Genomic DNA, 27179 nt, shown 5'->3' with positions numbered 1-27179 from the left:
TGACCGCTCTACCTCAGGGTGTGGTATTTGGATGGGCAGCATCCTTAGAACATGCATGCTCCTCAGCTGTATTAGACAGCCTCTCTAATAGCAGAAAGGACTCGACTAGAAAATGTTACCTAGTTAAATGAAAACGCTTCTCATCCTGGGCACAACGAAGAGGAGTTCTACCAGAAAGTACAACTATCCTTGAAGACATCGGGTCTATCCCTCTGGCCCTTTGTGAGTCCACTTAGTGACAATAAGGGCATTCAATCCACCTACTCAGGGCTACTCCATTTTCACACACCCACTAACCAATTGATTCTGATAAGAACTTTCCCACCACCTCAAAAAATTGGGCTCCAGTTGGACCTGAATCTTGTTCTTTCGGTAATGACAAGGCCCCACTTTGAGCCTTGTTCCATGTCCTTCTGCTCCATAAAGGTCACCTTTCTTGCAGCCATCACACTAGAACAGGGTGCAATGACAGACCCTTCCATACACTGTGTTCCACAAAGACACAGTTTCTTTACACCTACACTGCAAATGTATCCCTAAAGTGGTTTTGGAATTTCACCTTAACCAATCCATTCACTTACCTGTATTCTTCCCAAAACAGCATGCATTGGCAGAAGAATATAGACTCCACTCCCTCAGTGTTCAATGAGCATTGGCCTTGAGAACAAAACCAATCAAGAAGTCCCTGAGACTATTTTTCACTATAGTGAAGAGAGTCACAGGGCACACCATCTCCACTCAGAGAATTTCCAAATGGATATCTGGTTGCATTCCACTCTATCAACTCTCGAACTTCCCTTCCCCTATGGGGGTATGAGCTCTCTCCACTACAGCTCAAGCAACGACCATAGTGTCTCTCAGGACATACCCCTCCTAGATGTCTATGAAGTGGTCACATGGAGCTCCATCCACACGTTTGCAAAGCATTATGCACTGGTATAAGACTCAGCTGCTGAAGCCTCCTTTGGGAGGGTGGTTCTCCACTCAACCCTACTCTCCTCATCTTTGCACTCTCCTCCTACTTAGGTACTGTTTGTCAATCGCCCACAGTGGAATACAATAGAGACCATCACTCAAAGAAGTTACTTATCTGTAACTGCAGTTTCTTCAAAATATGTGGTCTTTACCTGATTTTGTTACCTGCCTGCCTCCCTTCTGCTTCGGATATTCTCTGATTGGCAGTGGAGAAGAAATTGCAGAGGTGGTTGGTCTGCCCCACCCTTTATCACCTTGGTCATAGGCATGAGGCGAGCCAGGGTGCATGTGTGGACCAATGGACACTACTTTCAAATTCTCTGACTCTGGGCACAGTGTGTGCATGCATAATCCCGCAGTAAAATACAGATAGGGACCACGCATCTCAAATAACCTCCAGTTACAGGTGAGTAACCTCCTTTTTCCTGGAATGCATTTAAAAACAACCGTGAGGGTATTTTGAATAAAGAACTACGCATACACAAATCTGTCAGCATCAATAAACATGTCTATAGTTGAGATGCTGAGACAGACTATTAGCAACAGTTCCTTATATCCTTGTCTTTTTATTCCTTTCACTTCCTATTGGCAACCACTTTCTTTGGTTACCAGAGTGACACCCAGCAAGTGATAGCCAGTGTCTCACTGCAATTAACAACATAAAATACTTTGTACTAATCAAATGTCTTCCACTAGAGGCATTGAAAGCACTTTGCAGACATTATACAAATAGGATGCAATGGTATTGGCTTAGGTAAAATAATTATTATTATTCTTTTCCTATCCTGTTTCTCCATTTGTATTTGGCTGCTTTGGCAGATGACAAATAGGTTTTTTTAAATTTTTTTAAAAGCTCATAATACAACTCTCTCCACTTTGAATGTTAGGCAATTGTATTGCACCGTGTTGGTACTTAGTCACCTTCCTCCTCCTCCTATCTTTTGGTTCTTAAAATATTCCAGTCAAATTCTTCAAATGTTTTTAATGCCTGAGTCTACCCACTGCCTCCTCCATATTAGAATGAAAGTTTAATTGAGATAGAGTGTGAGTGCATGTACTCAAACTGGAATTTAGGTTGACTTCTGACTAGTATAGTTAAATTTTGCCATTGCACTTAATTTTGGAATACAGTTAATTTCTCTCCTGTACACTGACGAATTCAAATAATAAAAGTATACTTTGGCACACTGATTGTTTTCCATGTTTCTCAAATGGTCAGTGTTTAGACTGACAGTATTTCTAGCTGATCCCATGGAATTCAGCCATTATTTAGGCCCAAATGCAGGATTTTTTTTTCCAGATATCTCACCGTTGCTAACGTGGGTTTAGCTCAGTCGGTGCTAGCCATGTTGGGGATCATAGTGTAGATGGGAACCTGGCTGCTGACAACATTTTAAGCACCATGTCATCTTACCGGGCTTAGAGCTGGTCTAATTGACATGGTGTTGAAACTGGTGGAAGCAGCTGGCCATCTGTTTACATTTGGGCTACCCATGTTGCTAATACTGGTGGAGCTGAACCAGTGTTAGCAACAGTGGGATATTTTTGAAGAATTTCCATAGCATAGACAGGGCTCTGAGAGACATGACAACATTATGACTGTTTCAAGTGGAATATGGTGTGTGTATAAATAGACTCAAGTTCCCTGCTGCTGTAAGTGGGCAGTACTCCATTGAAGTCAATGGAGCTGATACTATGTACTTTAGCAGGCAATTTGATTGTGATGCATAAAATATCCAAACAAATGGTATTTGTCTTTAGTTTAACACCTTAATTATACAGGATGGACTGAGACACGTAGGCCTTGCTGTTGTAGAAGAAGCAGAGTACAAAGTTATATAAATAGATGCAAAGAGCAAGAAGGAGAAGTTTGTCCACATAGGCACCAAAGGAACAGTAGTAGTGCTCATTTCTAAAACAACTGCTAGCCAGCTTTTTCAGATGGAATGCCAGGTACCAAGATGTATCTAACTGTAAAAGGAATAGTGTCTAAGATAAAAAAAAAAAAAAAAAAGTTAGTCTAAACTTTCATGCACACTGCAAGTTTTCCAATAAAGTGTGCAAATGTAAGACAACTTTGCAACTGGGAAATAATTAGTGTTCGTTGTCTGGAAGTAGATCTCTAGAATTTAGACTGATTGAGAGGCATTTTAAGGTCATTGAACTAATTTAAATATTTTTTTTGAGCGATGGTGTGTATCATGCTAACAGCTAATGAAATATTTTATTACTCTTTGTTTAAGACACATTCTCATGTGTTAATGTTATGTTGAGCCTGAGTAAAGTGACTTCTCGCTGACAGATGGTGATTGATTTGTAATTTAAAAAAAAAAATTTTTTTACAGGTTTTCAGTAGTCCTGAATCTGAGAATGACTGACTAACCTGCTTAGCTGATTTTCTTCTGTACTAGCTTGAAGATCCTACACTCCAGGGACCAGACTAATTTGTAGTTGTGAAGTTTCTTTTTAGGATTTTGATCTCCACCCAGTAAATGTGGTTGCTTCCCTGAATAGGCTCTGGCTGCATACAGCAGTAGAGGTAAAATGTATGCTTATAAGGAGATGGGAGATTGTAAAAAGGGCCATGAACTTCAGTTATATTTCTCCCTCCAAATTTTGTACCTACTAAAGTTACAAGTAAATTACTAGAACGGAAAGAAGTGTATTAGGAAGAATAGTCTCTGTATTTTCATTTTGTTTCATCTCTACATTTGGCAACATTTTGGGCATAGTCAGCTTACATGCATGGAAATAGTGGGAGTTAGTTTCTCTTCTGCCCTTATAAACAAACATCAAGAGGGGAGAGAAATATCCCTTATACACCTTTCATGTGTAAGGAGGGGAGGGTGGAAAGTGTATCAGGGCATTCTGTTTAAAGTGGGCTCTATCAGAAACTGATGGAGGTTTTACATAATTCATGGTAACAGTGCCTTTTTATTCTCTCTTCCTAGTAATTTCAAACATTTGGGGCATAGACTGTGGCCTGAGATCTGCATCTATTTTTGTACACGTGCATGTTTTCTATTGCACATTCATTTATTGCAGTTGTGTACACAGTGGGGGGATTGGCATGCTCACAGAAAGTCCTGACTTGAAAATGCACGTGTGTATATATGCATTTAATGCACACAATCCACCAAAAAACCAAAACAAACAACCTTGACTTAATTCTGTTTCAAGTGATCAGAAAGCATGGCAACTCAATTAAGTAATTATTATAATTTATTAGTATTTTATAACAGTAGTGGTACAGCAGGAATGGGCGACTGGTATCCCAGGGCTGCACTGGTCCACCAACCAGGGGCATAGGAGAGGTTCGGGGTGTCGACTCCAGCCTTGCACCGCTTACCTTGAGCAGCTCTCATTGCCTTGAGCAGCTTCCGTTCCCAGCCAATGGGAGCTTTGGTGGAGGTACCCACAGGGGAGGGCAGCGCACAGAGCCCTCTGCCACCCCTTCTGCAGGGACGTGGTGCTGGCTGCTTCCAGGAGCGACGCGGGGCCAGAGCACACAGAGGGCCTGCCTTAGTCCCACGGCGCCCCGGGGGTGGCAATCCCGTGGGCCATAATTTGCCCGCCTTGCCTTAGCTGTTCATTTCCAGACTTCTGAGGGAGACAGGGTTGGTAGAACTATTCTGTAGAAATTCACACATTCCCTGGCACTGCACTGACACGCTTTCAGTTGTAACTATTTGCTAATTAAGTTTTTCATTTACAAGTAAATATGTACAATCTGGCAGTTACGGTTGCAGGGAAAATCTATAGCTGAATTTCCCAGAGTGTAGGTAGTGTTGAATTACATCGGGCTCTTTTTATTTAATGAATAAACAGGTCTAATATTTGTGGGATGTAGTTCAGATGGGAATTTGTATCAAGAAGCTTGCAGCAGACTGTGGTTAGCCCTGTCTTGGTGCTCATTGTAGGGGAGAGGGGACCAAAATCCTTCCCTGTGCAATGTGGGCATAATGCCAGTCCTCAGTGCAAAGGCTCTGAGGCTAGTGATATACATTAAACCAGGGGTCAGCAACCTACGGCACGCGTGCCAATGGTGGCAGGCAAGCCGATTTTTAATGACACGCCGAGGTCCCAGCCGCCAGCCAGGGTGAACGGAACCGCAGGCTGGCAGTGGGCTGAGCAGGCCGGCAGCTGAGACCCCGGCTGGCAAGGGGCCAGCAGCCGGAACCGAAACCCAGCCGGAGCCCAGAGCTGGCCGATGCTGGGGCGCAGCGCGTGGCGTACTCCCAGCTGGGGGGCTGCTGGCTGTCTGAACTCTCCTGCAGGCTGGCGCAGGCAGCTGAAGCAGCAGGCAGTCAGGCAAGTGAAAGGGGCCGGCGGAAGGCGCGCTGGAGGTGTCTACGTCCCAGCCTGTCCTGCTGCCCCTCTCTCGCCACTGTGGCTGGACACCAGGGCCCTGCAGGCACGGGCCGTCCCTGCGGCCCCTGGGGGAGGGGAGTGGCAGGCCAGAGGGTCTCCTGCAGGGCCAGCTCCAGCGTTTTTGCCGCCCAGAGCAGGAAAATAATAAAAAAAAAAAAAGCCGCGATTGCAATCGCGATCTGTGGCAGCTCTACCGCCGCCGCTTCAGTCTTTGGCAGCTGGTCCTTCCCTCAGTGAGGGACCCACCGCCGAAGACCCGGACGTGCCCCCCATCCATTGGCCGTTCCCCTGGTCTTCTGCCGCAGCGTCCCATTTGCCTGCAGATGCAGTGCCCCCACACAGTTGGCCCACAGCTCCCTTGGCAGAAACAGGAACAGCATGAGGCAGGGACCCATCCACCATCCAGATAACCCAGCCGCAACCAGGACTGTCCCAGGCCAGCCCCAAGTCCCCGTCCCCCCGGGACTTCCCCCTATACCCCCCAACCTCCTGCCCTGAACCCCTCACGCCACCCAACCCTGACTCCTACACTCCCCATGCTCCCAGCCCTGACTCCTGCACCATCCACATCCCTACCCTCTGCCCTGATCCCCCCGCACCCCAACCCGTTGCTCTGAGTGCTCCCCCACACACATCCCAGCCCCTAAGCTCCTCCCCCCAGAGGGAGGTTGTAATAGGACAGTCCCTGTAAGAAATTTAAGTTACTTTTACCCCTGCCGGAACTCCAGACCAGCAGTGGACTGAGCAGGGCCAGTGGCAGGCTGAGAGGCTCAGCCCGCTGCCAGTCTGGGGCTCCGGCCACCAGCCCCCCTGCCAGCCAATATCCAGACTTTCAGTTCCACTCAGCCCACTGCTGGCCTCGGGTACTGGCAGCCAGCTGGGGGCTCTGCTCCTGGCCTCAGCCACTCCCTGCTGTGGCACACATTGGAAAACTCAGCAAGGAAAAGGATCACACTAAACTGATAAGATTGGCATTTTATTTTAAATGAAGCTTCTTAAATATTTTAAAAACCTTATTTACTTTAAATACAACAATTGTTTATTTATATAATATAGACTTATAGAGAGAGACCTTCTAAAAACATTAAAATGTATTGCCAGCACGCAAAACCTTAAATTAGAGTGAATAAATGAAGACTCGGCACACCACTTCTGAACGGTTGCCAACCCTGCATTAAACTCTCTCAAATAGGAATGGCACCAGCATAGCCTGCTCTTTTCAGTGCCATCCAGCAGAAAAAGTCTAGTGTGCCTGTGCACCTTCCCAATATGGCCAAGTTGCTTTGATGCTGTCGCTCTAAAAAACTAACACCTAAGTGATTTGTCCATCCACATTGAGAATTCCTCCAAAGGAACATCAGTGTCTTTTGGGTGGTCTTTTCCTTTAGAAAATGTCAGTACTCTTTAATGCCAAATCATCCCTGGTGTTTACTGGGTGCACTGGGCTAAAGGAGAGTGTGGATAAAGGAGCTCTGATCCCACTCTGTCCCCCAGGACAGGATCATCAGTAATAGGACACAATTTCCTGCTGCCACTTTAAAATGCTAGGAGAGGGCTCAGGTACCATTCACACCTGAGATCCAAGAGGGAGTGGTTTCTTGGTTAGGTGGATAGTCAGAAGCAGCACTATGGATTTCTCTGATTTGCCTCACCCACTTTGCTTTGTACAGGCAGAACGGTTGTGGAATCAGGACATGTCTGCTTATTTCCCCTCAGCATGCCAGGGTAAAAGCTAGCTCGTAGGTTGCGGATATGCAAAGAATGTTTAAAATGAGGCTTTAAAGAAGTTTTTAGCTTTCCATAAATACCATATTGCATAGATAACAGTGTAACTACTGGTAGCAACATTGCCAGGGTTTTCACGTGCAGTCATATATACATTTACGTCCTGTGTGTGGATTTTAATCTAACAGCCACGGTAATTGACTGGGGGTACCACTAAAACAGCCAAGTAAACTGAGTCTGTTTAAATGAGTTTTCGATTTGAGATATTTGAGCACAGTCCCTGAATGTAACTGTTACAATGAACAAAATATGAGTTTCAGTTCAGGATTGCCGATAACAACATTTTTCTTCCTCAGGAAGACTACGATCGTCTGAGACCTTTATCTTATCCTATGACAGATGTCTTCCTTATCTGCTTCTCAGTGGTAAATCCAGCCTCATTTCAAAATGTGAAGGAGGAGTGGGTACCAGAGTTAAAGGAATATGCACCTAATGTACCCTTTTTATTGGTAGGAACCCAGGTATGTCTGGTTTTATTTTGCTTGTTTTATTAAAATAATTCAGATCATCTAACGTGTGTGCTTTCTTTGGGCCCAAGGCCTCTGCAGCAGGATCCAAATAACTTCCTTTCTCTGACTTCAACTGGAAGAGTTAGACCTAGCCTACACCTAGCTACGTTACTCAGGGCTGTGAAATATTTCACGCCCTGAGCACTGTAGTTAGGACATACATACATGAGAATGGTCTGACCCAGTTTGACCAATGGTCCTCCTAGCCCAGTATCCTGTCTTTTGACAGTGGCTGGTCTCAGATGCTCCAGAATGAATGAACAGCACAGGGCAGATAGTGAGCGATTCATCCCATTGTTCAGTTCCAGCTTCTGGCAGTCAGAAGTTTGGGGATACCCATAGCATCAGGTTGCGTCCCTGACGGTCTTGGCTAATAGCCACTGATGGATCTATCCCTCCATGAACTTATCTATCATATATACTCATTCATAAGCCAGATTTTTTTAGTAAAAAAGGGAAGCATCAGAGACGGGGGTTGGCTTATGAATGGGTATAGAGAGGGAGAGGTGGGACACAGCCCCTCCCCCCAACAGAGGGAGCAAGGAGAGGCAGCAGAGACAGAAGGGAAGAGGCCAGGCCACGCTGGTCTCCCCCCAGCCTCCAAAGCAGCTGCAGCTCTGGGGCTGGCAGGCTGCGGCCATGCTGTTCGGCCCCGCCCCCCAGAGCAGGCTGTGGCCGCGCCACCCAGCCCGCTGGAGCACGCTGCAGCTGTGCTGCCCGGCCCGGCCTATGGTGTGGCCATGCTGCCTGGTCTGACCTGCCGGAATAGGCTGCAGCCACGCTGCTCAGCCTGCCGGAGCAGCTCCAGCCAAGTCAGAGACATCCTCCCCTGGCCCTCCCCAGATAAGGTGGGAAAGGATGGGATGGGGAGTGTGGGGGGGTCCTGGGCTAGAGGTGAGGTCATGTGGGGGGTGGGCACAGGGGTTAGTCCCCTGATTCCCAGCTTCTCCCCCCGCAAAAAGAAATTCCCCACCAGTTGCTGTCCCAGCCCATCAGGGTAAGAGGCTGGAGCACCGGGACACTTCGTTTACTTAGCTTTACCTACATGCCTGCGGACGCTCGAGGTAAACAAACGGTCTCGGCCCACCAGTGGCTTATCCTGATGGCCTGGCAGCCAAAGGTTGCTGACCCTTGAATTATAGGGTCGGCTTATGAATGGGTTATAAAATTTTTCCATTTTTACTTATCCATCTGGGAGCGAAGGGGGTGTCGGCTTATGATCGAGAATATACGGCAATTCTTTTCTGAACCCAGTTATACTTTTGGCCTTCACCACATCCCCTGGTAATGAGTTCCACAGGTTGACTGTGCATTGTGTGAAGTAGTAGTTCAGTTAGTAGTTTTGTTAGTTTAAACCTGCTGCCTGTTAATTTTATAGGGTAACTCCTGGTTTTTGTATTATGTGAAGGAATAAATAACACTTTTCTATTCACTTTTTTTCTCCACACCATTCATGATTTTATAGACCTCTATCGTATCCCCCCTTAGCTGTCTCTTTTCCAAACTGAACAGTCTTAGTATTTAACTTCTCTGCATATGGAAGATGTTCTGTACCCTGAATCAGTTGTGTTGTCCTTCTGTCCTTTTTCCAGTTCTAGTACTGTATATCTTTTTTGAGATGGTGGCGACCAGAACTGCACCCAGTATTCAAGGTGTGGTTGTAGATTTATATAGTGGCATTATGCTATTTTCTTTCAGTCCTTCCCTCTTATTAGGCAACCTAACCCTCAGTGTAGATGCAGGTAAGTTCAATGGAAAGATTCTTCCACTGACCTAGGTACTGCCTTTCAGAGAGGTGGATTAATTACATCGATGGAAAAACCCCTTCTGTTGATGTAGGAAGCATCTATACTATGCTGCTGTAATGGTTGTAGTGTAGACATGATCTTGCTCACATCCAATAGTAGGAAAACAGGGTCTCTTGTGTTCTAAGTACTCTTGTATGAATAACTGATTTTTCAGTTTGTTGGCCATACTGAAAAAATTAAAACTACATTTTGGGTAGACCTAAAATGAATTTTTTTCTAAATTTTTGGAGAACTGAAGAGTCAAAGAAAATTATTGTTTCAAGGTCATGCAAAATGTTTAGTATGACATTTTAAAAATCTTTTAAAAAATAAATCAAGTAAATTTCAAAACAAATTTGTTTAGACTGTAGACACCTGATTTACAAAATGTCAAAACAAAAAGTTTCAAATTTATGAGAATATTTTTAGGTTTTTTTTTTCCCCCCTCCCAAACTAAATCAATATGGTGAATTCCCCATGAATTTGCAAAATGTTTCCATCAACCTGGATCTGCATTTTTCAGTGAAAAGTTTTTTGCCCAAAAAATGTGTCACAGCTCCAGAGTTACCTTCATTCAGTTAAAACAAAATGCATCATGTTTCACAAGCAGTTGAGGTTGTTGAGCAAGGATCTGGGTTTACAAGCATTACTCTTCCAGGAAACTCACTGAAATCAACAGGATTACTAGTCCCAGAATGCACTGCAGGATTGGGCCCCACATTAGTAGCATAAGCCTGTGCCACAACTACCAGTCCTACCAGTAGCCATTGAAACTAATGGAGAGACTTCTCTTGATTTCAACGGGCACTGGATTTATAGGGAAGCAGGGTGTAGGCAGTCTGGCATAGCAGTCATGGCTGGGCTGGTGTCCACCTGTCAAGGATGGCCATGAGGCAGTAGTTAGAGAGCAAGGATCGGAGTAGTCACTAGACCTGGTATCAATAGGCAAGAGTCAGGCTCAGAGTCTGGCCTCCAACCCCAGCCTGAGATCAGAAAACAAGGTGAGGTCTGGAGTCACAGCATGCCAGAAGTCTGCATGATTGCCTAGACAACTTCCTGGGGCACCCTCCAGGGTTAAATATTGAGCAGGAGCCAATCAGAAGGCCACAGGGTGCTGTCGTTCTGGACCCTGTGAGCAGTACTTCCTGAGGTGCTTAATCTCCATTGTGCTCCTTGGATGTAGCACTGCATGGCCTCTCAGTAGCAACATGGGACTGTCAGATGACCTACGGTCCACGGTCCCAGGTTCTAGTCCCATGGATTGTGGTCTAAGCAGAAGCAGCTCAAATTTCCCCAATGTGTATTGGATTAATCCTGCCCTCCTGTGTTCACTGATGATTCTGGAGTGTCACACTGAAGTTAAGGAAAAAGAGCTGAGAATAAATAACCTACCTACCCTTCCTTTGGATACTTGGGTATTGGGGACCTGATCTACATCTTCATGTGGTTTTTGTATCAGGCCCGAGAACATATGGCTCAATGATTTCTATTTGACATGTGTGTAATCATGCAATATTATTACCATCTTTCCTACTAGATTGATCTTCGTGATGATCCAAAAACTTTAGCAAGATTGAATGATCTGAAGGAGAAGCCTGTATCTATGGAGCAGGGACAGAAGTTAGCAAAAGAGGTAAATCAGACACTTGGGGGGAAATAAACCTGCTCCTACCCAACTTATTTGTGATTGCATTTTTTCTCCTTATGTGCGATTTTCATACTTACTTTACCAGTCTAGATAACCAGCTTTTTATAAAACTGCTGCTAAGAAGCAGACTCACTTAGATTTCTCCCTTGTAATAACAGTGTAAATATTTTCAGTACAGAAGTCAATAATGATTGAGTCAGATAATTAATTAAAATGAGGGTTGTACCTATAGGCCGTTAATCATTACAAAACACACTTTTTTTTTTTTAATGTCAGGAAGATGCTAGATTTTTATTTATAGCCCATTTTCAGAAACGAATCTACAAGTTGGCAACAATTTTTTTTTCTTCCTGTTCTTTAGCTGAAGCGTTTAGGACTGTATAGTCAACCCAAACCAAGCTGCTTGTAACATGCTTTCTTCAGAAGCAGAACCTAAAGAAATGAATTCCAAAACTATCATCAAAAGACAAAGAAAAGGAATAATTTGCTTTACAGGACAGGGAACATATTGGGATGGTTTTCTAGGTCAAACAAGACTTTGGGGTATTTATAAAAACAAAAAAACCTCAAGAGCTAATGACTAGATCTGAATATATACCTATGTAGCTATTAAATTCATCCTTTTTTTTTTTTTTTTTTTTTTGGACAGATAGGAGCCTGCTGCTATGTGGAGTGTTCAGCTTTAACACAGAAAGGACTGAAGACTGTTTTTGATGAAGCTATAATAGCCATTTTAACTCCAAAGAAACACACAGTGAAAAAAAGAATAGGATCAAGATGCATAAATTGCTGTTTGATCACGTGAGAGACATTTGACAATGGCCAAGCTTGCTGTGAATTTCTATCAAACGTAAATGATACATTTCATAAGTACACAGAACTTGTGTTAGATCATAGAAGTCTGTAAGCGAAACTTAGGAATCTAACCTCTGAAATCAGTGAAATTCAGAGGAACAAAACCAAGCAAATCAACAAAGCTCTGGTAAGAAGCAGCCACCATCTTTTACAAATACTTTATTTGGACTGGAAGATACAATCTCTCAGGGGTTAAAAAGCGTAGAGCTGGCAACAATAGCATATAAATAATGCCCTAAGTGGAGATGCTTGGCCCAGAACCACACTGAAAATATTTCAATAGTCTCTTGCTGTGATCACATAAAAATTTCTCCCCAGTCTGTGTGGGATCTGCACAAAGAAATACCTTCTCTCTCTGCCCCCGTTATCTGCTTTTGTATGTAAGCTGCTTCCGATTCCAGTATATCCACAGAGGTGCAATAATGAGGCCAGCCACGTAGCCAAAGGTAGCTCCGAGGGAACAGGAAATGGGCCAGATCTGAGGGCAGAAAACATACAGTAAAAACAGAGAAACAAGGAAAATATTGTTTGAGCACAAGTTCAGTGTAGTTGAAATACTGAAAGGCGGTACAACCTTTTTCTCTTTAAAGCTTGACGTGCTTTCCTAAAGAATGCGAAAAGTATAACAATCATACATGCATTTATCATGCAACATGCATTTATCATGAACACTAAGTGTCGTACAGTTAACTACTATACATTAAAATATAACCAGCCTTCTGCCTCCTGCAGGCTTAGTGTAATACTCACAAAAGCGTCTGAGAAACTTAAGTATTTGTGTTACCTGAAGTTTGGGCCAGATTTATTGAAAAAGTATTCTTCAATTTTTCTGCACTCTTTTTGAGACTTAAAAAAAAACCAAACAAACCCTGCATATTTTACAACATACACTTGTACCTTTTTCCTTCTTTCTTCCCATGGACCTTCTAAGCTGTTGGATAAGCGTGCAGAAAAGAATGAAGACTACTAAATAAGCCTACATACCAAGATGGGGACAGGGTTTGGTTGACTACACATACCAGCATGGACTTGAAAAGCAGGCAGGGCCATTTCATAGTTCCTTCCTACTGCTGGTCAAAGGGGAAGTATGGATGCTGACTGCACATTTTACACACAGCTCAGCAATCAAAAAGCAGGCCCAGTTAAATGCAGGCCCCACTGGGATTTACTGCTTAGAAATTCATTTCATTTCCTGCTACAAGGACAGAATTGGCTCAATATGGTCAACTCATTCTCACAGTGCCTCAGGTAATGGGGCAAGCACTAGAGTGGATTTTTTTTTTCCATATTTGAACCTGGGGGGAGAGGGAGAAATCAAAAAAGTATTTAAATTAAAGCCCTAATCTAGCCTAGGATGTGGTGATTAGAGTGTTTAATTACCATCCAATAACATCCCATCAAATGAAGAGCCTCACTACGTTGGTGACAAAAGATAAATTTTAATTCCTATTGCTTTTATAATGATTCCTCCATCTTTTGCCAGGACAACCCTTACTATGTCTGTGGAACAATTTTCTCCATTTTGAGGCAAGTATACAATGTACTGTTCTTCTCCTGTCTTCAAGGTGGAGGAGAAAATGGGGCATCTAAAACTATCACTTTCTAGCTTTTCGCTCCAGGTCTTGGCTTGTGCTTCATGAGCAGCAAAGAGTGTGCTTGCTCTTTATGGTACTCCTCTTCCTTCTGAAGTCAGCTTTTTCCTGGTTCTGATTCTGTCCATTATATCCTCCTGGTTTGGGGAAGTGTATTTCCCTCCTATCCTCTGATCCTGGGAAGTTTAACTCGAATAAGAACTTTGGTCCTCTGCTGTTTCACCTTGCTTATTGTGTGCAGTTTTGTAAGCATTATTTGGAGGTCTTTAGGAGTGTAGCAAAGATGACTATCTATAAATGAGATGCCTTAGGTACTCTTTACTGACCTTGATTCACTTTCCATTTATGGCCCATTTCTATTTGGTAATTTTATTCAACAGTGTCATAACTGCTGCTTTATCTTTAAACCAAAGATTTGCTCATTTTCATTCATTAAGAACGGCATTGCATCTCTTTTGTATAAAGTCTTGATGTCTTCACATAATAAGGTATTACTACATTTAAAAATAGTTTAGTATGTTTTGTGGCCTTGGGTAAGATCATGCTTCAATTGGATCTTTGCATTTCCATTATCAGGTTGAAATCAACTTCAATACGTTTCAGAATTTTACAGGTTTATAAAGCAAAAATCTTTGCAATGATATAACAAACGTGTTACCTTCTGTATGAAAGTGCCTCTTGCAGTATCACTAGTGGTAAGAAGAAACGATTTGTATTTCAGCCAAGTCAAATACCTCACAATGGCTTGATTAACTTGGCTGTTTTCTGTGTGTCCAGTTCACTAAGTGATCAGTGACCTTTTATTAAATCTTACCTACGTTAGGTGAATTCAGGTATGCAGGTCCTCCTCTGCTTTTCACAAGTACATGTTGTTCCTGGTGGCTTTTGGAATCTTTCATCTTTCCCCTTGTGAATCAATATCCCTCACAATCTACAGCAACTCTTTTTTTGCCCTATCCATGCTCTTACTGGGTCATTCAACTGCTACTATGACTTAAGGAATTTTGGGGGATTGTTATAGCTTCTCCTGGTCCAATTGTAAATTACATCAAACCTGGTGTAAAGCTCAACATTAAAAACTCTCTTGCATTCTCAATCACTGTCCAGCACTTCATAACTTTATTTTTTTAAATACTGCCGTCACTTTCTTCATAACTTCAAAGGCATTCTTCCTTGCTTCCTTTTGAATCTGTGCTAGTTTACTGCAGAAGTTTATAGACTATGCCATTGACAGACCTCTGCAATCCTCCCTTGGCCTTTAGGAGCGCATACTCACACTCTCTCTCTTTCTCTTCCTAGCAGCTAAGTGGAAGGGAGCAATAAGAGACAAGGAATGCCACACTTCCAGTGGCACAGAAGGGAAGGATGTTGGGCCAGATGCTCAACCTGACTGCAGTCCCTTTGCACTGCTCTGATGGCACAAAGGAGCTGTAAAGCCAGTTTTACGTGGCCTCCCGTGGATTCCCCAAACATAGGGGGAAAATCTGCAGCATGTACAGAGTGAGCCTAGCTATGTTGTGCTCATCTTCCTCATAGCCTTCAGCATAAGGAGTGAAACGGGGGGTTGAGAATATAGTCAGAGCCCTTCTGTACCGTTCTGACCCTTGTCAGTTGGAATTGCCCTTGAAGCTGACTTGCAGCCAAGTGGAATTTACAGGAGCCCAAAGGCTCTTCTAGGTTGAAATAGCTGCTGGCTGGCCCCAGGACTGAGAAACTACAGAGATGACAAAGTGGCCTCTGCTCCCATGGACTACTGTGGTAACTGGAGCCACAAAACAATCACAGTGCAACTTCCTCCAATTGTGATGTGTCATGGCGTAAATGACTCACAAAAACACTCATGACACAATACACACAGCAACTGTAACTTCATTGATTCCATAAGGGCTCTCCTGATCTTCAAGGCCGAGTATTGCTGATCTCAATTATTTCCTGGACCCTCATTCCCATAGGTTCTAATCATTTTCTGCTTTGCCTTTTTGAATCCAATTAATTTTCCTGGTCAGGCTGGATTCTCCCTGGTTTCTGCATTTGCCCTCTGTATTTGAGTTGGCTTCCCTTCACTTCCCCATACCATGTATCAACTATCTCATTAGGGGCATGACAAAATAGAATCTAAGCAGTAAATACGTCTGTGTCGTTAAATAAAAGATTTTGTTCTACTTTTAAAATATATGCACGTATTAAGCTCATGCAGATTGCAGTCCCCTCTCAAAGCTCATTCTAGGCCTCAGAGAATTGTAGAGGACTGTACACAGTTTAGTTTATACAGGAGTTAGGGGCTGCAGAGATACACCCTCACTGGTTCCCACACGAAGGGTGGGTCAGGAACATATAAATAGGAAGGTAGGCTATATCCTCACTTTGGGTCAGAGAGAGGGGAAAGTTTCTGGTTGAGAGACAGGGAAAGCTATGACTTCCTTCAGACAACTATCACAAATTGTCCTGCTTCTGAGATGCCAGAGTAAACATCAACCAGCATCCCCACAAAATCCATGAAAGCAGCTGGTTTCCATACAGTATACATGTGGAAAATGGCCCATTCGAAGGTGTGTGTAATTATGAATCTGAATTGAAAAAACTGCTTGGAAAAAAAAATCTAACGTCCACTCACCAAAAGCACCATTTTAAGGGAGGGAGCATGGTCCAGTAGTTAGAGCACAAAACAGGCATTCTGGATTCTATTCCTAGCCTAGCCACTGACTTGTTCTGTGACTTTGGGCAAGTAATTTCTCTGTGCCTCTACTTTACCACCTGTAAAAAACAGATAGTACTTGACTTGAGAAACCCCCATGAGAAGGCATTATAGAAATGCAAGATTACTATCTGATAGTAGTAGGTTTTCATCTTAACAATGAGTCTAAGTATATTGTAGACTGGATTGTATGGTATGGTCGCATTGCAGTGCACTGCTTGTGGGTTTGGCCCTGTGGGACTGTTAGCAGCCCACATATGGCTGCTCTGACTTATACTAAATATCTGGCCCTGCACTCAGAAGCCTCAGGATTTGGGGAGAGCAAAGGCGAACACTGCTCCCCTCATGCACCTGACTTACACTGCATACTCATTGTCTGCAGCTGGGGATTTGGCCTAAGATCACACAAGGGGTAAAAATGTTATGTTGGTTAGTACATTCTCTTATTTGTATTAGGTCTTCCACAAAAACATGCAAGCATTCAGATTCTTTGCCAGGGTCCAGTCCTGTATGGTGCTGGGCACCTGTCAACTCCCACTGTCTTCAGTGAGAGAGGAGGGTGCCCAGAATTGCACAGGGAGGGTTTAGCAAGTTATAGGATTACATCGAAGTAAGTAGCACTGCAAAACCATATACTTGGATAATAAAATTGGAACTCGTCATGACTGCATGATTACTTTGCCCTTTAACATGTAACTCCCATCACAAGGAATGGGAGTTGCATATAGGCAATGTTAGCAGCACCACTTATAGTTAAAGTTGCTCAATGTAGTATATATAAAGTGGGCAGCTACCTACTAGGAAAACAGGGATGTATTTTTAAAGATGCAAATAGCAGACACAGTGATCTACTGTAAGTGGTACTTACAATTTTTAATAAATTAAGGCTATTCTTTAGATATTGTATAAGGGCACTTCTTTGATTCCTGAACTATAACTTTAATTTTTGTGCATACTATTTTACAAGATCCAGTCTAGAGCTGTCAATTAGGAAGCTATGTAAGTAATATGATTACATAGATTTCAGTTAGAAATTGACTGAATAAATGTGCATAGTGATTTTTCCCCCCTTGCACCTAAGATGCCTTACAGGCTTATATGTTGAACTTGTAATGTTATTTCAATATATGCTTTAACTTCTTTTTTTTTTGGTGTGGGCAGGAGGGCTTGCATGCATTTCTTCACTACACCATGTGTCTGGTCACATGCTGTATGTGCAGCACACGATGAGTGGTGAAGAGAGAACTTTTTATTTGGCAGTTATGGCTATTAAACAGTTGTTTTTAATTCATAGAAGTTTAATGGGCTCTGCGAGTTCTCCATTTCCCATTATTAAAGACTGATGTTAATTAAGAAAATATAACCATTAAAAAACAAATCCATGCCTATTAAAGGAAAATAAGGTCCACACCTCCTATTGCATCTCAAAGTACACGTGGGTCCTGCTTTTCACTTTTTCTATCCAACATCCTTTTAAAACAGTCTTTACACTAGGTAGGAAACACAATAAAGAAACCCTTTGAGCTCAGCAGTATTGAGCTAAGAATTAGAGCAGTAGTACTCAGACTTAAGTGGTTCAGGAGCCAAATTAGTGAACATTATCCAAAAGAGCCACAGTAGTGTGAATTCATTGTTTCATTAACTATTTTTATACACATATATATTTATTCTCAGAGAAAAAATGACTGACCAAGCATTATTTTATCAACTACAATTGGCTAACATATTAAAAATCTCCTGATTGGTTAATAATTAAATCACAGTAATATCATGCGCTGCAAAGAGCTGAAAGAGACTCATTAAAGAGCCATTTGCGGCTTGCCAGTCTCAGTCTGAGTATCACTGAATTAGAGTATGTCTAGAGTTTGTGGTCCAGTTTTAACGCTACTTAACTGATTGCCTCAACATGAGTTAACAAACACAGCTTTATTCGAGATGCTCCACAAATGGTTGTTCCAGGGGCCATTAGGCTAGTATTTACAGTCAAGTTAGTTAAATCAAGCTTGATGGCAATCAATTCACTTGAATAAAAGCAGCATCACAAACTCTAGCTGGACCCAAAAGTCATACTGTATAAACAGGAACCATGAGGGTCTCTTCACTCCTTTCTGGTGTTTCTATGATAGAAGTAACCACAGTAAGGGCAGGTCTACACTACAGGGTTAAGCTGACCTAAGTTGCGCAGCTCCAGCTATGTTATTCACATAGATGGAGTCAACATAGCTTAGGTCGACTTACTGCAGTGTCTACACTGCACTGAGTCAATGGGAGACACTCTCCTGTTGACTTACCTTACTCTTTTCGTTCTGGTGGATGTACTCTAAGTGAAATATCTGTTTCAAGATCATCTATTAGCTGCTAACAGTGATAAAGTCAACTTAGATAAAGACTACACTAGGTAAAACCAGGTATGTACATTAACTCAGGAACAGACCTGATAGTTTAACAGTTTGGTGTTGAAAAATATAATAAAACCAAGACTGTCACATTCAAAATCCAATCTCTGTCAGAATATGTCTATGCTTAGGCCTAGTCTACATGATAAAGTTATGTTGACTCAGCTGTTTTACTCAGGGGTGTGAAAAATCCAAACCCCTGAGCGACACAGTTAAGCCAACCTAGCTACTGCCTCTCAGGGAAGGTGGATTACGTACACTGATGGAAGAAACCCTCCCATCAGCATAGGTAATGTCTATGCTGTAGTGTTTCAAGTGTAGACAAGCCATATAAACACTACAGCTGTGCCACTGTAGTGCGTCAGTATAGACACTCCACTACAGTGATGGGAAGGGTTCTCCTGTCACTATAGTTAACCCGCCTCCCCAAAAAGCAGTAGCTATGTCGACGGAACTGAGCTAGCACTGCCTACAATGGGGGTTAAGTTGACACAGCTATGTCTCTCAGAGAGAGACAGCTGTGCCGGTCTAAGTTGTTTTTTTAGGGGGGCGAGGGTGTAAAAACGAGCCCTCAGTGAAGTGTGGGTTGCTGGGACTATTAGTTGTATGGCATTTAGAACATGCCTGTGGTGTTGGGCTGTAGCCACACGACCGTGTGCTGCAAATGTTGGGTCACTCAAGCTCTTCAGCATGGAGGTGGCTCGGTAAGCTCTCCAAGCAACATCTAGGTGCAGCAAGAAGTCACACTGGTGCTTGAAGTGGAACTCTTCCCTTTGAATCAGTACTGAATCTATGGTCTAGGGTGTTAAAGGGCACTGTGCTCCTCTAGACACCATCATTCAAGAGAAACATAAAACAGAGGGCCTACCATCTATGGTGTCCTTCTAATAATGAATAACTCGAAATGCAGCAAATTCTGAAAGAAAGTTAAAAGTGGCTTTGGGTATGAAATCTTTCTCCTGCCAATTTTTGTTGTTTATAATCCAATTTTCTTATTTTGAATGTTTTCTCTCCCTCACTCCTGTTGCTGTGCAAGACCACATAAACTGACTATACCTAAAGTGCTGTCAAAGACAAAGTAAATAAACTGAAAAAATACTGAAGTAAATTTTGTCTCTAGGTTTAAGTATTACTTTTAAGAGGTACAAAAAAATCCGGACACCAGTGAGATTTTTAAACTGACTCTATTCTTTTAAAGATCTCACAGCGCTTTTTGTTAGACTAGAGATGTTAACTCAATGTCTGGGCAAATTCCAACTACAATAATTATTTTGCCTATTTAAATTCTACCTGTTCCAACAGGCTACACTATCCATCACCATATTTGACTCGTGTAGAGCTGCTTTGTGCTAACAGCTATCACATTCCACCTTAGTGGTGATATTTCCATAGTGGGTAAAAACGTTTCCCCTACCTATTGCAGGAGGGTTTTGTGAAGCTCACAGTAATTAACTAGTGTTTGTAATATGCCTTGAAATCCTGGGATGGAAAGAATTGTGTGTATCCTGAAACACAAGTGTGTATTTTCAACAAATTGTAGAAAGTGAGGTTATTTCCTATTGACTAGAACTATCACTACATTACCGTCTTGTATCATGGGGTTAGAAGCAACTAGATTTTGCATACACAAGTCTTTGAATCTTTTCAAAACTTAGGATAGGTTTACTTAAAGGAATACAATTCTCAGAAAGATACTGCACCATATAAATCTTAAGTTTAAAAAAATCTTGTGACCTATGTCAAACACTTATTCTACTATTCTGGTAATCTTGTGTGCTGAAAGATTTATCTTGGGAAACATATTGCAGATATCTTTGGATTTTACAGAAATGAAATTTACAAAATAAAGGTCTGATATGCAATCCTGACATCTATGGAAATTTTGCCTCAGTTAGGACCGCAAGATTGGGCCCTACACTCAAACATTGTAAGCCTATAACCTTGCTATTTACACACTTACAAGAAGATTCCAATATTTTCAGATAAATGTAAGGCACCAAATCACACAAGAAGTTGGTTAAATTTCATATTTCTGATTAACAGAGGATCTAATAGAAAGACACTTAATCATTAGGATCCCAATTATGATTTTCCACCATATATTTTGTCTCTAGTGGGAGTGCTTTACATGAATTATTTTTTATTTCCATTCTGAAAAATTATTCGGACAGTGAAAGAATGTTGACATTTTATTTTTAATACTATATTTTGTTCCTGTTAGTGAAGCTGATGATTAATTGCTTAGAATATAATGTTGTATGCTTTTAAAAATGCATTTTCATGTATTTTTTCATATATAGACAGGCCCACTAGTCTGCATAGCCTCTTGTATGCAATACTTTTTCAAAATTTAAATCTGAAAAATAAAATGGAGATTTTGGAGACACTTGTATTTTTTTTTTTTAATTTAAAAATCTTGGTATTGCTGTCTAGATGACATAAGTGGTGCATGGAAAGGAGGTAATTTGTTTGTCTAAGATCAGTGATGTGTCCAGGTTTCTGGACTTGAATCCAGAGTGTGTAAAAGTTTGTAGTATTTAAAAAGAAAGTTAATTCTGGTGAAATACTAAAAAAAATCCAATCTTGATTTAATTGTTCAGTCATGGACTTCCTTTGACTTGAGGCAAATCACTTAGCTTTTCTATGCTTCAGTTCCCCATCTGTAAAATGGGGATACTTACTTCACAGGGGTGTTGTAAGGATAAATACACTAAAAAATTATGAAGGACTTTTGAGATCTACTGATGAAAAGCCCTATAAGAAATATGTATTATTCTTTATTTATTAAATCTTAACCACTGAACAGGTAAGACATAAAAATAATGGCACTACAAACTTCCTCCACATAGCCACTGGCAACATATCTGAAGGAAACCTCTCTGGTCAATCATTCCTCAGCCTTTCAACTGAGATTGCTGATGAGGGTGCCAGTGTTGATGTGGACAGATGTCCACAAAGAATTAGACTAACAACTCGCTTAACACAGTCACTTTAAAAATTACTTTTAAAGAAAGGCTCTCAGGAAGATGGAAGTGGTGTTTTAGTGCAGTAAGAGCATCCCTGTGTTGACTGCAGAAGCATACCCATGAGAGAAAACTAAGAGTACTCTACTCAAATGAGTACACTGGAATCTTCTATTTAAACAATGCAAATGACGAGAGAAGGAAAAAGATGGCAGTAACTGCCCATTCCTACTGACAACTTGACTCAGGGACACTTCTGGAGGAAAATGCCTGATGGGAACTTCAGAGGTAGATCTGGAGATGACTTCTTCTGGCTCTCAAGTCCAGAGGAACTTGGACTTGGTGAAACATTTGCTAAATCCTGAGCTAATGGAAATACACATCTATCAATTATACAAAGCTTATTTTGATATGTACATCTGCTTATGTTTAACAGCTCTAACTTCACTAGATACCATTTAATACTTATCCTAAATCAGAGCAGTACATTTACGAACTTGTTGAACTTTTAGAGTCTGTAGCTGATTTGACGTTACCTCATCCCAAGACTGTCACAGAGCCAAAGATCAGCACTTAAATTCAGCTTGCAATGCCTCTCCTCAACCATGACTAAACATGTTTTACTATTAATGTACAGTTTGGCCCAGCCTACAACATCCATTAAAGAAAGATTGGTCCAAATCCTAATCTATGACCATAATTCTGTAAGCCATTTTATAACACAGACAAGCCTTAGCTACACTAGCTAGTGGAAATCTGTTAGCACCTTTTTGCAACAACCAAGTTGAAATGCAGTTCACTGGAAAGGTACTAACAGTGTTTCAAATCTTGCTGTGGACATGCCAAATAAGTAATGTTTGTGATTAAATTTAGTTCATTCTCAGGATTAAAGTCAGCAGAATTTAATGATTTTTTGTAGAAGGGTCACAGTATAGTAATTTTCACAGGAGTGTTTCATTACCAATAATTTCAAAGCAAATAAAGGTCACAGGTTTATATGTATGTTTGGATCTTTGGTTTTCTTTGTTATATTAACTAACTCTAACGATGGCAATTTAATAAAGCTGAAGTACACAGTCTAGATGTGTGCATTAGTTGAGGAAGAGGTTTTAAGCATCAACCTATCATTGAAAACAGACTGTGATATTTAGTATGATGCATCTTTATAAGGAAAATGATTTATTTAGCTGATTTAATTTTATCATCACTTATTTCATAGCCCATGTCACATTATAAATAGCCATCTCTACAGAGAACACTCTTTGCTGAAGACCGCAATTTAAGTATTTGTATGGGGAAAGAAGTTGTTTTGCCCACATTTCTGGGTTTCATAGATTAACTTTCTTTTGTACATAAGTCAGGGAAGTTAACAGATTGATACTAGGGAATAGGCTGTGGCCCTCTGATCAGAATTGTGAGCCAACAGCAATTTTCAAAGCATTGGTTTCCATCACCCCTATAAATTCAACCTTTGCGCATCTGATTACTATACAGTCGCATCAGAAACTACTACAACATAGCTTAGAAGAGACCTATGTATTTTATGCTAAAGCCTCTAAGAAGTGTAAAGCCATGCAAATCCTTACTCATAACAAGAATTTAAATATAGCTAATCTCCTACACTGAGGCAAAGGAGCTCCAATAGCACAGAGGTAATGTGAAATTGTCTTAGTAATTAAAGGAAGTTTAGCATAGAAAGAAATGCAACAGTCTGATAAATTACAAGAAGTTGTCCTAATTCCAGCCACATTAGACCTCATTCACTATCCAAAACAACCAACTCTCCCACTTCACCTAAAAAGATTGAGAAAGGAAAAAAAAGACGAGTTTTGTTGCCCTTCAAGACCATATTGCAAATAATGGCTCTGCTGAAGAATTCGGAAAGTTACAATGAATGCTCCTCAAATCTGGAAGACACTTTGCTTCCAACCCCCTTCTGCTTAAACTATGTTGCTTTTCACTTGAGTAATGGAGTTGATATCAAACTGGGAGAGAGGTGATCCCCAACATCTTAAATTATACCTGGAAACTAACTGGACGTTTGTGTTCTGAATGGAGCACAGTTGTAATATTCAGAAAGTACTGAAACAGAATCAGATGGAACTGAAAGATACATAGGTCATTTTCATTAATAGACCATCGAACACCTTGTGAAAAATAACAAGACACCCCTTAATTGGCCTATTATATAGATTCTAGATGAGGGTGGATCAGCATCCTGGAAATGAGGAGAGTCACCATGTTTGCTTTAACATTCAAACCCAGGTTTGCTGTATAGCCGAGCATGTGCTATCATTTGAATGCTAATCATACTTTAACTATAAATCACACCATTTCTGTGTAAATCTCTCTCATAGTTAAAAGAAGATGTCCAAGTCTGCTTTGTATAGAAACCCAGTCCATTAACAAAATGTAAGGTTTGGTAATAAGAGAGCCCAAAGTAAACTATACAGGTAATGATTATCTGAGCAGTTCATTAATGCTGTAAATATGTGGCAACATACACGTGAAAAGATTGAGAGAACATAAGATAATTCTGGAAATAGTGCTGCTTATGGTGTAGTCAGAAGCACACTTCATTTATCGGGACAATTTAGTGAATAACAGCAGAAATGTTGTAGGCTTACTTTGAGTGGTGACCTTACTTTTGGCTTGGGTCAACAAGTACAAGATTTCCACCTGCTGCATCATAAGCTAGACTCTGCCACACTGAGCCTCAGCCTATTCTGAGGAGCAGTTCTGACAGAAATTTCTGGTTGTCTTCTCATTCCATTCTGGAAGGATCATCATTTTACACAGATCCAATCACAAGTATTACAGGAATACTCAAGCTTTCAACAGCTGGAGAGCTACTTCATCACTGCAGTTATGAAGACGCAACAGACTGCCCTGGAAGTGTGTTGTGATGTTGCATCAGGATTGTGTCAATATGTGACAACACTGCATCAAGGTGATTTAACACTGGCGTTGCAATACAACAGCACAATCCTATGTCAATGCCTCTTTTCTTCCCACCCTGTCTCCTCAGGTGAAGACAGAGAGTGAAGGGTCCATCCTCTTTCATAGCTACAGGGAAAGGAGATCTCATTACTTTCTCTCGCTTCCCATGTGACCAGTGGCAGCACCGAGAATACTCCTGTTCAGAATGCTCTTACTGCTGGTGCCCAGGACCCAGGAATGTCTATCAGACCTAAAGATTCCATGAGGGCCTTGAAGAACCATATATAGCTCAAGCAGCTGAGCAGTAGATCTCAGTGTTCTGTTGCAGAGGTTCTCAAATTAGGGGGCACAGAATGTGTTGGGGGGGATTAAAAACCTTAAAGGCGGGGAACCCCAAAAATGTACTGTGCACATTTTACCCATAGCACTGATTAACTAACAAAGCTGATTCCTCCAGCCATACCAGGTCCTCAGATGGCACTGTGTACTTGACTCTAGATGGTGCTGTGCATATTTATAGATTTCTGTTAAGCTTGCATAGCATTATACAAAGTTGTTACTGTCTGTACATTAATCCATTTGCTACAATGTGGTTTGCATATTTAATTGTAAGAATCAACCACAATCACAGTTTTGCTTTGCTCTTATTGCAATGGATTGTTGGTTCTGTTTGAATCAATGCCTTACGGATTCTAATATCTAGTGAGTTGCATATTGATTTGTTTTTATCGGTATATGTACTTGTGTGGCGGGGGGCATAAACTACTATAGAAATAAAGAAGGGGGGCGCGATTACATAAGTTTGAGAACCACTGCTCTATTGGGTGGGAGGAAGGAAAAGACCAATGTTAATGCTGTTTCTTGAATAAGCTCTCTGGGAATGCTAACAGAGTCCAACTCCAATACGTCACCTCCATGGAACATCTCAGCTTGACCGGGCTAAGGGCAATGTTTCCACTATAAACACTGCAAAAGTTTGGCTAGGACACCTTTTTCATCGCTTACAATTTGGTGACCAGGTATTTTTGAAGTCCCTGTTCATATAATCTCTCAATTGATATTTGTCAAGTTCTACAAGTCAAGCCCAGGTTAATAAAAACCAGCCTATAAAGACTGGTTTCTACCCCACTGACCGTATCATTTTTGTGTTTGACTACATTTCTTAAGATAAATGCAAATATACAAGCTGTTTTGCATTAAAAAGGCTTCTTTCATGTTCCCCTATAAAGTGGACCATAAATAACATTAGCATTTAAAAATGTTGTCCCCCACAAGCAGTCTCCTATCTATGGCCTACAGGATTGATAAGCTGCCTGCTGTATGGTTACTCCATAAGGTCCCCAGAAAGAGATGATTAAAAAGGATACTCAAGTACTTTAAGCCCAAAATTTCAGTGAGATTTTCACCCCTGCTGAAGCTGCCATATGCTGGGTGAAGGGGCCAGAGTGACAAAAGGAGCTCTGAAAACCCTAGATACGGGCATGTGAGAATTCCCCTGGCACAAGAAGGGAGGAAGATGCCTCAGGTTGTCTTTTGTGGACTCCGTCCCAAGCTCCACTATAAGGCACATACCAGAGGTGAGGGCAGGAGGAGGAGCTGAGTGTCAGGGACAGGGAGGTGTGCAGCCACAGTGCATAGCGCTGCAGAGGTTCTGGACAGTACTGCTGTCCAAAGACATCCAGTGACAAGTTACAGTAACAAACTGCAGATATTCAGTGTCATAGTCTTAGGATAATTGCACCTGTATCCCCACACTTCCTGTGGTCCATTCCAGGAGTGCCTAGTCAGGTCTCAGATCTCCAGTCATCACTTGTCTCTGGGCAGGGACCCTTGTCCCATCCCTTGAGAAAGGGGCGAGGAAGAGGGGAGGGCAAGACTGCAGGGCTCCCTGCCTTACAATATGATATCCCTGGCAAGCCAGTCTACCTAAAGGCCAGCACCTGTGCTTGGCTCTCTCTCTCTCAGGGCTATGAACAGTGCATTACTAGCAGCTACAAGTTACCACATAGTTCTTTCCAAGCAAGCACATTTATTCTCAAGGTAAATGCACTGGAGAGAAAACATATAAAAAAAACAAATAGATTTAAACAAAAACTAAACATACCGGAATCACTTGTCATACTTATGGGACCCTAGTAGGCCAAAGAAGGGGCTCCCTTGGACAGAAAGACTTGTCTGTAAGCTGTATCAGAAAGGAGGCCCTGAGTCAGTTTAAATGTAGCCTTTTTATCTGTTAGTCTCTGGAAAACCCAGTTTGAACAAATATATGTAAGCCTCCCAAGGGATGGTACCTCTAGAGGTATTTACAACCTGAGTGATTCACTTTAATCATCCCCCACTGGTTTTAGTTCCTGGAGGAGCTAAAAGCAACCATTATCCCCCTCTCCTGAGCTGCATACAATTCCTGGCCCACAGTAATACAGAGATTATTTATAACCTTAATACAATGTGTTCTCCAAAAGATGCTGCATGCAGTTGCAATATCTGTCACACTCAGCACCTCTGAATAGCTGGCAACACCTGTTTAGATGCCTGAATATAGATTCGGAAGCCCAACTTTAGCCACTCATGTTTGAAAATTCTGACCCAAGTCTATATTAGCCACACACACAAAAAAGTTGCCAGGATGCTGCCAAACTTGGGTCTCCCACATGTCAATATTT

The 27179-nt window shown here is 41.7% G+C and overlaps 2 protein-coding genes across 3 annotated transcripts in view; one reads left to right on the top strand and one right to left on the bottom strand.

Annotated features, from left to right (window-relative positions):
* The window catches only part of RHOQ (ras homolog family member Q), a 30873-nt gene extending 18993 nt beyond the window's left edge, over positions 1–11880 (top strand). Inside the window, exons 3-5 of the mRNA XM_050951952.1 lie at positions 7428–7592; positions 10965–11060; positions 11725–11880. Coding sequence (XP_050807909.1) covers positions 7428–7592; positions 10965–11060; positions 11725–11880 — 417 coding nt within the window. The remainder of the gene's footprint in view (positions 1–7427; positions 7593–10964; positions 11061–11724) is intronic.
* A 194-nt stretch (positions 11881–12074) lies between these two features.
* Positions 12075–27179, bottom strand: part of PIGF (phosphatidylinositol glycan anchor biosynthesis class F) — a 63741-nt gene continuing 48636 nt past the window's right edge. Inside the window, exon 6 of one of the 2 annotated variants that reach the window (XM_050951949.1) lies at positions 12075–12408. In XM_050951949.1, coding sequence (XP_050807906.1) covers positions 12295–12408 — 114 coding nt within the window. In that variant the 3' untranslated portion in view covers positions 12075–12294. The remainder of the gene's footprint in view (positions 12409–27179) is intronic. The other variant, XR_007774162.1, reaches the window with a different exon arrangement.

Source organism: Gopherus flavomarginatus, chromosome 4 (assembly GCF_025201925.1).
Source record: "Gopherus flavomarginatus isolate rGopFla2 chromosome 4, rGopFla2.mat.asm, whole genome shotgun sequence".
In the NCBI taxonomy this organism is placed as follows: Eukaryota; Metazoa; Chordata; order Testudines; family Testudinidae; genus Gopherus; species Gopherus flavomarginatus.
The sequence above is the reverse complement of the archived record's forward strand: the minus strand, read 5'-3'. Positions and strand labels throughout refer to the sequence as shown.